General features: G+C 37.2%; 1 protein-coding gene across 1 annotated transcript in view; it reads left to right on the top strand.

The window, feature by feature from the left end:
* The first annotated feature begins 7394 nt into the window (after positions 1-7394).
* The window catches only part of DTWD2 (DTW domain containing 2), a 163070-nt gene continuing 158082 nt past the window's right edge, over positions 7395-12382 (top strand). The window contains exon 1 of the mRNA XM_079145680.1: positions 7395-7614. Coding sequence (XP_079001806.1) covers positions 7397-7614 — 218 coding nt within the window. The 5' untranslated portion in view covers positions 7395-7396. The remainder of the gene's footprint in view (positions 7615-12382) is intronic.

Below are 12382 nucleotides of genomic sequence, written 5' to 3'. Positions count from 1 at the left end.
TTAAGAAAGAGCAATTCAGGAAATAGAAATTCTAATCTTAGTTCTTTCTGATGTCAAATCATTCATTATGCTCTCAGGTATCTTGATTTTGTACCTTTAAAAATTGGGAAAACGATAAATAACCACTGAACAGTGTGAGAAGAACAAAAGAGGCTTTCTGGCATCAAGAAAGAGAAACAGGCCAGGCATTAGAAGATCTGGTTTCTAAGCACAGCTTTATTACTTAAAATAGCCATGTTAATTTAGACTTGATTTTTCAGAGACTGTCATTTTTTCTCATCTGTTAAATATAGATAACAGATATCTTATTTACATTATGAAAGTGGCAGGGAAGAACAAATGAAATGACATTATAAATTGCAAAGTGCTATACAAATGTAAGTTATAATTTCAGAAACAATACCAGGGCTTTGCTGTAGTACCATCTGCTGTGGCATGAAATTCATTATATGCTGCTCTATTTCAGACTGTTCAAAAGAGTTTGTCAGTGGCAAGGCTACATCACATTCATACATGCAGGAATTTCTAGGTTGGTATTATAATGAAATTCAAAGGATACTTATTTTAGAATTCTATTTCTTTTAAATCATTTATACACTATTTCAACAACTTAAATTTGTTTTGAGAATTCTCATGTTTTCCCTCACTCATTTGTTTCCCATTCCTTTCACCACAAACTCCACCCTCATCCCACCCTCCTGAGCAGTAAGCTAAAAATAGATGTTTATAGAAGAACCAGAGGTCATTTTATGTTCCAGATCTCTTGGACGCCTACAGCCTAATGAAAGGGATATGAAAAGAGCTCATGGAGCTATAGTCCAGCAGTGGCTCATTCCCCACCCCTGCCCTTCTGAAATCAGGCAAACACCAGGAATTTCCAGGGTAAAGTTGAATTCCCTTTTTTTCTTTTAAATCAGTTTTTTTTTTTTATAATATTACTATCAGCCTTCAAATCCACATGTCTATCTCTGATCTTTCCCTAATATTCCAGACTCTTAAATGTACCTGCATTTTTTGAGGGTTCTTGCTGATAAGTAGGTTAACTATAAGAAGGATAGGGGATGAAACTTGTCCTCAAGGTCCTTGCAAGCTACTATAGGAAGTCATATATAAGGTTGTTGCTTTGGAGAAAGAAGAGGAGCAAAACTGAACTTCTCTCTGCTCATCGATTTTGACTAAATACAAACACATTGTACATATAATGTATTTCTCACTGTAAAAGTAGTATCTTAGGTTTTTTCCTCTATTCAATGATTTTGACTCTATATGCAAACACATTTGACTCTCTAAACAAAACATTATCTTTTAAGTGAAATTCATTTCAGATGTCCCTATTTCCCTTTAATTTCAATTCAGAACACAAAAGTCAGGGCTTATAACTTTTTAGTTATTGGCTCAAATGAGGAGATTTCTAGAACTATTAGTGTCTATTCAGTTTCATAGAAGGAACAAATAAATACCTTGGCATTCATTACTGTTAAGATTCCAATTTATGCAATCTTAAACAGTTACTGTGTGACTGTGCTGTTTAATCTCTGTAGGCCTGTTTCTTTCTTTGTAAAGAGGAAACAATCATGTTTACTTTATAGGTAGTTGCTAAGATTTTAGGAGATAGTGCTTGCAGTATAATGCCTGACAAATGGAAAGTTTTCAATAAATGTGCATTTCCTCTAAGATTGATTAAACTATTAATGAATTATTAATATTTTTTGGATTGAAATATATATGCCAAGATCTTAGTAACTATTTAGACATTCTAGTTTTAATCATTGTGTCATATTTTTCCTATTTGAATTTTATACTTATTTACCATCTCATTTCAACATCTAACAGAATTTAGAACTACAAAAAGAGGAAAGAAAAACAAGGGAAAGAAGAGATTGCAGTAATGAATTACTGCTGTGGTGAAAGTCTCCACTAAATTGGAGTTAAAAAATGCATACTGTAACAAAGACTAATAAATTTTTTAAAATGGAAGAGAGCTGAGCATGGTAGCATGTACTTAAGAGTCCCAGCTACTCAGGAGGCTGAAATGGGAGTATTATTTGAGTTCAGGAGTTTGAAAGCAGATTGGGCAACATAATGATGAACCTGTCAAAACAAAAACAACAACAAAAAACAAAACAAAAAAACTTCCAAACTAAAAAACAAACAAAAAAATCCACACACACACACACACACACACACTCACACACTCACACAAAGCAAAGTTTATTACTGAGATTTCTTTGCTCCTTTTTTCTTCAAGAATGGGGTTTGAACTCAAGGTCTCACATATGATCGGCAAGCACTCTATTACTTAGCTACATCCATAGTCTTTTTGTATTTTTATTTTGATGCAGGGTTTGGCTATGTTGTCCTGGCTGGCCTTGAATTTGCAATTCTCCTGCCTTAGCCTCCAGAATAGTTGGGAATACAGGTGTTTCCCGCTATACCTGGCTAGTTATATTCCTTTAAATAAACAAAACCTTATTTTAGGTAAACTGCCATGGTTCACAACTTTGGTGCCATCTGGTTTACCTAAGGAGTGACAGACTGTTTCAATAAGTTTGAGGTAGAACCTAAGACTATGTCAAATCATTATGAATGCTCCACAGAAGACTCTAATCACTCCAAAGATTAAGAACTACATGTAAAGGGGAAAACACTACAGATTTGATGTAAGGAAACTTGAATTTTCTACCTGGTCATTTTCTTCTGAGCCTCATCTGTAAAAGAATCTTAGGTTACATCAGTGGTTTTCAACTCAGGATGCAAGATAGATCATGGCAGTACTGATACCTGCTAGATTTCCACTCAGGTTCTAATGATCTGATTTGGGGAGAGAGATGAGGTTTCTCAGGTGATTCCAATGTAAGCTAGGATGGAGAAACAATGGTCTAGACTATCTTAAAGTCCCCATTCTGCCCTAAAATCAACTCATTTTGGTAAATACTGTTTCATTTCATTAAAATAATTAAATTAAGCAGTTTGCCAGTCATCTGAATTGGATTTTTAAATTTTAATTATTTAATTCAAAATGTTTAATTCAAAATATGAAAATAAGTGTTACAAAACTAGTGGTCAAAAAATATGAATCCAATAAACAAGGTGCTTTAAAAATAGCGAAAAATCAAAATTACATATGTAGGTAAGGGATAATAAATTTCCAAGTGAATTAAGTATAAAATTTAAAGAAAATAAAAAGCAAAACTGCATAGCCAGGAAATTGGAGTAGATCTGAAGAAAGCCTGACAGAAAAAAAAATTTTATATAGAGATAGTATCAGGAACTTAAAGAAAAAGGTACACATTATATCAGTGGTTTAACTAATGAAAAAATGGTCTAGTAAATCTTGGTGACAAGTTGTAAAAGGCAAAAGGAAGGCCTCGCAGGACAAAGAAAAGTTTGACCCCTTCACTAGAGTTCAAGGGTGCAGCAAAACACACAGGAAGCTGGGGTTTAAGAAAGAGAAGAATCCCCATCATCAATGAAGTCATTTAAGAACAAGTTAGGTCAAAATAATCACGCAAATATGTCTGAGAACTTGTATTAAATGTAAGTATCACCAATTCATGGAAGACCAGAAATGCATTCTTATGGAAAGATCATACAAGGAAACCAAGGAATGGAATTAACAAAAACCATTTTCCACTTATATTATTTGGAACTAGTCGATAATTGGACTTTTTTTTTTTTTTTGGTACCAGAGATGGAACTCAGGGGACCCTTAACCATGGATCCACATCTCTGTTCCTTGTGTTTTGAGATACAGTCTCACTAAATTGTTTAGGGCCTTGTTAAATTGCTGAGGCTGGTCTCCATCTTGTAATCCTCTTGCTTCAGCCTCCTGAGTTGCTGGGATTATAGGCATGCCACCAGACCCAGGGCAGATAATTAGATTTTCATATTTAGTTAATGTTCAACATTTTTCTAAAAATACTGCTTACATAATCATTGTGTAGAATATAAGGAAAAAAAAAAATAAAAACACAGACCCCTAACTTCAGCATCTTGATGCAAATATTGATGTTTTGTGTATATATTTCCATTTTTTCCATATGTAGTTTGAATGAATTTGCATCATAAATTTAGTTGAACAAATTTATGGTGGGCAGAGGCATGATTTTTACCTTTGGTGAATGTATTATTTTATATGATAAAAGGGAATTAAAGATGCTGCTGATTTGACTTTAAAATACAAAGATTATCCTGGAATAACTATGTGGAAATGGAAGTGGTAAAGAAAGACAGAGGGGTTGGTCAGAGAAAAGTATTGGAAGAAGCAGGAAAGTTTTGAAAAATTAGAGGACTCAGTCCATCATTGCTGGCTTTTAATAAAGGGGCAATGAGACAAAGAACAGGAGTGACCTCTAGAAGCTGGATACAGTCCTTAGTTGATGAGCCAGAAAGAAAATAACTATGAGGAACTGAATTTTGCCTGCAACCTAAATGAACAAGGAAAGGATTCTTAGAGTCTCCAAAGGAACACAGTCTAACATCTAGATTTCAGTCCTGTGCAATCTATTACCATATTTCTGACATATAGAACTGAGATAATGTGTTGTTTTAAGTCACTAAATTGTGGTAATTTGTTTTAAAAGCAATAGAAAATGAACATAGTAAAAATATGTCATCTTTATTTCACTTAAATCAAAGTATATTCAGTGAATTCTCATTTTCCTGGATCCACAGGATATTCAAACCTTATCATTATCCAGGCCCCTTCCCCCACCACTGACATGTCTCCTCTTCTTTCCACAACACCAGGCATGATACTGAGTTGTCTTCAAACCACCCAAAGACTCGTGGAAAGAAGTATAATGGTCAGGTTATCTACTTGCGAGATAAAACAAAACATAGTTAACATCTTACTAAAATGTCTTGCCACTAGTAAATTGGTTGTATCTTGTCAAGGATATTTTATTCCCCTTCCTGGTATCTTGGAATTTTCCAGAAGGTGGGTCACTGATAGTCTTTTTTCTGAAACCGAGTATGCCACAGGTAACATCCCATTTCCTCATTTTTTCAGGATCAAAGTTCATAAATCTGGATATTGGGTGAATTTCCTGCCTCACAGAGGGGAAACTGACTCCCTTTTCTGACTGTATCTCTTCTGACAGGAGTTTTCTTTTTTCTTTTTTTTGGGTACTGGGGATCTGGAGATTGAATTCAGGGGTGCTTTACCACTGAGTTACATCCCCAGTCCTTTGAATTTTTTGTTTTAAGAGAGGGTCTTCTTAAGTTGCTGACGTTGATTTCAAACTTGTGATCCTCTTGCCTGAGTAACTGGGATCACAAAAGTAAGCCACCAGGCCCAGATTAGGGGTTTTTCTTTAAAGACAAGTACAGATGGCACAGACCACACAGACTATGGAATGGAAATAGACAATGGAAATAGACTATGCAAGAGATGAGAAAAGCATGAATAAGGGCAAAAGTAGTGGGAAAGCTAACTGGCTGGATTTTGAATCCTTTGCAGAGTAGTCAGTGATCTAATATGGATGTTAAAGAGAAAGCCAAAGATGACTCATTTGCTCTCTCACAGCAGTGTTGAGAGCCCAGAGAAATCTTAAATGATTTAAGAGAATATTTATTTCTTTTTAAATTTTTTTTATACTAGGGATTGAATCCAGGGACACTTACTATGGAGTCACATCCCTGGCCCTTTTTAAAATTTTGAGATAGGATCTTGCTGAGTTACTGGGGCTGGCCTCCAATTTGCAATCTCCAGCCTTAGCCTCCCAAGTCACTGGGATTAAGGTGTATTGCCACCATTCCTGGAAAGAGCACATTTCTGGAAACTAGAGATAAGCGTATTCCTTTGGTTTAGATAGTCACATAAAAATTTAATTATGCAGTTAAAAAGTTGTTTCTCCAGCAGGTTTATACCTGGCCCATTCCTGTAATCCCAGTGACTCAGGAGGCTGAGGAAAGGGAATTGAAAGTTGGAAGCCAGTCCCAGCAACTTAGAGACCTTCAACAACTTAGTGACACTGTCTCAAAATACAAAATAAGAACTGGGGACATAGCTCAGTGATAATGCACCCCTGAGTTCAATATCCAGGATTAAAAAAAAAACCAAAAAAACAAAAAAAGAAAAAAGTTAAAGCTTGTTCTCCTCAATCTATAGCCAGGATTTCTTTAATTTTTGGTTCATCTTCCTTCCTATAGTCTCTGGGCTTATCTCCCAATTCCAACTGGTGTGTCAATTCTTTTTCTCACCCTACTACCATCACAGGTGGATTTTCCACACATTTCCTACCCTCACTTAGGATACTCCAAAAGAAAAGAGGGGTGTTGTTTCCAGGGGGAAAGAGTGTAGGATAGTTGAAAACAACAGTCCTGTATTCTATTCATAAATATTATTTTAAGGTGACTGAGAAAGCTAACAGTGAAACACTTTAAGAAATACAATTTTTACTTCATTACTATTATTGGTAGTCCGTTTTATTAATCCGTCACGACTAAAGAATTAAGATAATTGTGATCACAAAACAACTCACATGACGATGACAACCAAGTTTAATTCTTTAAGTGCTGTATGCTAGCAGAAACAACACAAAGCATTAATAAATGAAAAGAAATCAGCAAATCAGCACTCGTTTTGGGCAAGAAGCATTTCTATCTTCATTCTAAGTAAGAGTACATTTTGATTTCTTAAAAACGGAGCTACCTGGCCATATTTCCGTTTACCAGTAGCAGTGAAATACTGGGCAAGGCGGTTAACTTTCAAGAGCCTATTTTCTCAACCATAAAACTTATACATACTCCAGCCCGGGGCTCCTGTTGCATCTTGATCCCAAGGGTCTCGGACAATTTAAAAACTTCATTTAACAATTATTTGCTGTGTACTGTAGAAGAGTATGAAGATATATCGAAGTATAGGACACAGGACATAGTATGAAACGCAGCAGCATAAGAGTTCCGTTTTCAGTAGTCCTTTGTTGGTCACTTAACTATCGAGTACGCCAGCCACCTGCTGAAACTCCTCTGGGAGCACTCACCCTGGGAAGTCAGTAAATTCTTATGAACCGTAGCCAAAAAAGTAGGAAATGCAGAATTCCATTTTATGTACACTTTTAAGGAATTACATTCAAATTTGGTATTTGGGGTGCTTTGGGAGAGGACTCCCTTACCTGTCGTAGGGACGCGGCCTAATTTCACTTACTGTGCCACACAGCTCACGCTTTTCTGACTCTAGGTGACGCGTCCCAAAGGGCCCTAACCAATAGGCTCGTTCCTTTCCGGCAGCCGGGCGAGACTCCAAGCCCGGGCATCGGAGACCCGCCCCCATACGTGGCGTGCGTGAGTGCGTGCTGCGTGGTGCCGCGCGGCGCAAGCCGGTTTCTACAGCGCTTGGCGCCCTCCGGCGGCAGTAGGTCCTCAATGCGACGGCCTGACCGGCGTGCTGGCCATGGAGCCACAGAAAGAGGCGCGGACATCCCCGGCCCTCGTCGCTAGACCGCCAGGGGCCTCGAGGTCTCAGAGGCTTAGTGAGGAGGAGCGGCGGGAGGGCGGTGCATCGCTGGTAGCGTCCACCTTGGACGCGGAGGCCGACAGCGCCAGTGCAGAGGGGCTCTGGGAGTTGCCAGTGGAGCCGGCTGAGCGGAGGCCCGAGTGCAGCCGCTGCAGGTGACCGCGGGGCCGGGGGCGGGGACTAAGGCAGGTGGCGGCCTTCAGGTGCAGCGCCCCCTGTCGGGGAGGCGGACTCTTGCAGCGCGGTGCTTGGTGCCGCAGTTTAGGCTGGTGGACCTGGAGTCATTGAAAATGCCTAACACAGCTCTTTAGTAAGAAGCCATTTATTTAGGTTCGATTATTTAACCTGACTTACTACAAGATATTGGCGTATTAAAGGATTAGCAGGCATAAGTTCCGTTTTCAAGAAACTTGAGAATCTGAGAGGGAGCTCTTAAAGGCGTAATGACAATAAAAATTGCAGTGCTTAAGTGACATAGACATCTCACAAAAAGCAAAGCAAAGCAGAACAACAACAAAATGGTTTGGAGGAGAGGGACAAGCAAGAAGTCTACTACAATAATTAGGATTGTATTCAGAATTCTGAATTTATTTAGAAATACTGAGCGCCTGAAGTGCGCAGGCTCTCTTTTAGGTCCCAAGTTCGAAATGATGAATAAAGTATAGTCCCTGCTCTGCCTGGGGGTACTTACAGTTTAATAGAGGGAAAGTTTTTTAGGCAAGCAAAACAGCAACAACATTGAATGCTCTCATAGAATGTCTGTTTACATAGTTTTTGGGGTCACCTCAGTGTGCTGGAATACTTTGGGATTGTGATTTGCTTCCTCTGCTTGCTTTTTTCTCATACTTTTCAGATATACCACTCTCTTTACCTCCTGTATGTATGTATAAGGCATCTGTTCTCCTGATTACAGCAGGTCTCTAGCTATTGGTCATCAGCAACCTCCATGTGGATCCTTTCCTTTTTTTTTAAAGTCAGCTTTCCCTTAACTTTGACAAAATATAATCAACTTAAAAGGAAGAAAGGTTTTTTTGGCTAATGGTTTCAGAGTTTTCATGGTCATTTGGCTCTTTCCTTTGAGCTTGTGGAAGCACACACAGTACATCATGGTGGGGAGCACTGGGAAGTGGAGGAGTCCTGTTCACTCCTGGCAGACTGGGAAGTAGAGAGATAGGAAGTGGCCTGAGATCCCAATATCCCTTTCAGGGGCATCCTCCCCTTAACCTAATTTCCTTCCCCTAGACTCCATCTTCTTTCCACTAGCCCCACTTCTTAAAGATTCCACCGTCTCCCAGTAGTGCCAAACTAAATTAAACCAAACATTTCAGATCCAGACTAAACCATGCCTCTATTTTCTCACCTTGGAATCATTGTGCAGTTTGCCATTACATCTAACACTGCCCCAAAATAGCTCTCACTAAAGTCATCTGTAACCTCCATGTGGATCCTTTTCTTTATTTTGCCATGTTAGAAATTGAACTTAGGGCCTTGCTTGCTAGGCAAGAGATCTGTCACTGAGCTACATCCCCAGGCCTTTAAATTTTTTTTTTCTTTTTTTTAAGACATGGTCTCACTACCTTGCCTAGACTGGGCTCAAACTTGGTGGTCCTCCTCTTGCTTCTCAGCCTCCTGAGGAGCTGGTTTTACAGGCATGCACCACTGCATGTGGCTCACTTTTTCCTAGTTCTTTTGGCAGTATTCTGGAGTTGAATACTCACTTTTTTTTTTTTTTTGGGATACTGGGGAAGGAACTCAGGGGCACTCAACTACTGAGCCACATCTGTAGCTCTTTTTAATATTTTATTTAGAGATCAGATCTCACTGAGTTGCTTAGGGCCTCGCTAAGTTGCTGAGGCTGGCTTTGAACTTGAGATCATCCTGCCTCAGCCTCCCCAGCCGCTGGGATTATAGGCAGGCACCACAGCACCTGTCAGATACTCAATTCTTGAAACATTCTTCTTTGGTTTCCCTTTGATTTTATTTGACTTTTCTGACTTAGTCTTCTTTACCTATTCTATTTATTTATGTATTTTTTTGTGGTTCTGGGGATTGAACCCAGGGCCTTGTGCATGCAAGGCAAGCTCTTCACCAACTGAGCTGTTCCCAGCCCTGCTTTTTCTATCCAAACTCTAAATGTTGGGTTTCCTCAGATCTGGGTTCTAAGGTTCTTTTCTCTTCTAACCCTACACAGTGATCACTTGTGATCATACCAGGTTTCACGGTCAAGTATCACCCATACCTCAGTTTTTATAGCCCAGACCTTTCACCTGAGCACCAGATCTACATATTCATTTTTTATTGTGTACTTAACTAATCACTGACAATACAGTGGAATCCATGTCCATGCGAGTGTTTATTCTCTTACTGGATGCAGGTAATAAAACATCAAATACTAATTTGATGTAAAAACGTAATTACAGACTGAAAAATGTAATTACAGACTGAAAAAAAAAAAGATGGAAGGGAATGGTAAGCTATGATAGAAAATACCTAAGTAGTGTCAGAAAAGATCTCTGAAGAGATAACTTTTTATGTATAGATTTGAAAACTGGGAGAAATCTGAGCTGGGGAAAAGCATTCCAAGAAGAGCAGAAAGACAATGTGGTTGAATGTCTTTAAGGAGTAAATACTTGGGGTACTTTACTTTGGACATTTTAACCTTTTCCAGGGGCTAGACTGTAAGACTTCAGAGGAAGGGATTGTGAATATAAGGATAGTTTTGTATTTTCTAGATATACTCTATATGGATGACCCCCACTTAATGATGGCTTGACTTATAATTTTTCAACTTTATAAGAGTGCAAAAGCAATATGCATTTATTAAAACCGTACTTCACATTTGAACTTTGATCTTTTCCTGGGCTAGGGATATATGGTACTTCTCTTTAGATTCTGGCTGCAGCAATGAGCTGCAACAACTCCCCATCAATCTGTGATCATGACTGATACTCTATATATACTGTGTTACTAAGTTATTGTGTTGTTTAAACACATTTTTGACTATAGTATTTTCAATGTAATATGATTTTATCAGACCTAACCACATTGTAGGTCAACACTCAGTAAACCTTTGAGGAGGATGGAGAATTTGTGACTAGAAGGGACCATGTTTCCCACAAAGGGGTATGTGAATGAAACTCATTTAAACAAGTAGTCTGAGGGGGTTTGAGGATACCTTTTAGAAATCTTTGAAGAGGACTCAATAGGATTGTGAAAGGAAGAATCTTTGGTTAAATTTTTTACAAGCTTTATCATGGATGAACTACTAATTGTGAATGCTGTTTATAGTTTTTTAAAAATTAATTCCATGTGGTTAATAGTTATTTATTTATTTTTGTTCTTATAAAAATGACTTGCTGGGTTTTGTTTTTATTGACTTTCAGTTAATACTTTAGGATTATAATTCATTCCAACATTTCTTTACTTTCCTTACTTCTCATGAAATTTCTTTTAAAAGATGTTCTCCTCCTTATCATGCATTTTATTTGCTTCAATAGAATAGTTCTAGAAAAAATATAATTCTAGAATTAGAATATTTAGGCATTATCAATAATGTATAAACAAATTAATGACTATTTTATATTTTATTTGATTGGCCTGCTAGAATTCTACTAGTTTCCTGGATGAACTTCTTTACAATTTTGCTTATAATATTTTTTAAAAACCTCATTCTTAGGTTTGAGTGAGCAGTAAATCTCAATTATTTGGCCATTAACTTTAACAGTATTCTTTTGGCTAAACACATTATTATAATTGTTACTGCCTAGGGAATCCTAGAAATTAGGTTTGTTTGGGAAGTACAAACTCAATTTAACTTCTCAGCAGAATCTTGCTTACTAGAAATATAACACATCTTAAATATGAGTGGGATATTCTTTAAAAATATCCCAGATTTATTTATTATTGTATAGTATAGATTCTATAAACTTATTCTTTTCTTTGTGTGTTTTGTTTATAAAACCCTGGGTATATTACATTAACCTCTTTTTTCTCTTTACTGTCTCCCATTTCCAAAGATATCAGTTTTTTAATATAAGGACAAAATTTTGGTTGATCTCCCAAAATATGTCAATAGCACTATTAGAGCTGAAATAAGGTGAAGGATAATGGGACATGGTAGGCACCAAATACTTGTTGAATTACTTGTCAAGGTTCAGTTGTTCAGCAAATGTTTTTGGAGAACATACTTTCAGACATTGTAATAGGTAGACAAATAAGAAATAAAAAGGGGAATAAGGAATGGTAATATATCCATTCGAATGCAGAGCACTCAGTGATGAGTTAGGGTGTTTTTTTCAAATTATAGGTAATGAACCACATTAAGAGTTTTGATCTTCACATACACACATAAGGTATTACCGAACGTATTTGGAAAGAGTTTGAAAAACACTTAGGCTCTGAGGCTCTGAAGAAAATAGGGAAAAGGAATTTTCTGAATTTTTCAAAGTGAAAATCTTCATGATTTTGCTTAGATTAAAATCCTTTTGCAAACTTTTAAAATCTTACTTAAATTATATAAGATCAGAATGGGAAGTTTTAAATTATTTTATAAGTATCTGATATCCTTTGGCAGTCTTTAAAATTAGGACATTATAGGAATAAGAGTATGCATATTCACCAATTAGTGTTTCACAGATTTTACTAGTCTTTAAATTTGTTAGAAAATCATATGGAGTATCTGTGTTAAGTACGTTGTCTTTTTCTTGTTGGATTTCACATAATTAGCTTCTGTCACAGATGAGTACATAGAGTACATTTTAGGAACACCTAAGGAGGTGTACCAAATTATGGTTATGTTGGGTTGGCGTATGAGGAAAACATTATGGAAATCTTGGAATTGACATCTAAGCTGAAACAGAAGGATATAGTAAAAATATTTAATCTGGCTTCTAATATTTCTGGTTAACTAGGGAAGAGACTAGG

The sequence above is a fragment of the Sciurus vulgaris genome, assembly GCF_902686455.1.
Source record: "Sciurus vulgaris genome assembly, chromosome: 6".
NCBI classification, from domain to species: domain Eukaryota; kingdom Metazoa; phylum Chordata; class Mammalia; order Rodentia; family Sciuridae; genus Sciurus; species Sciurus vulgaris.
This window is presented reverse-complemented; position numbering and strand designations above follow the sequence as displayed.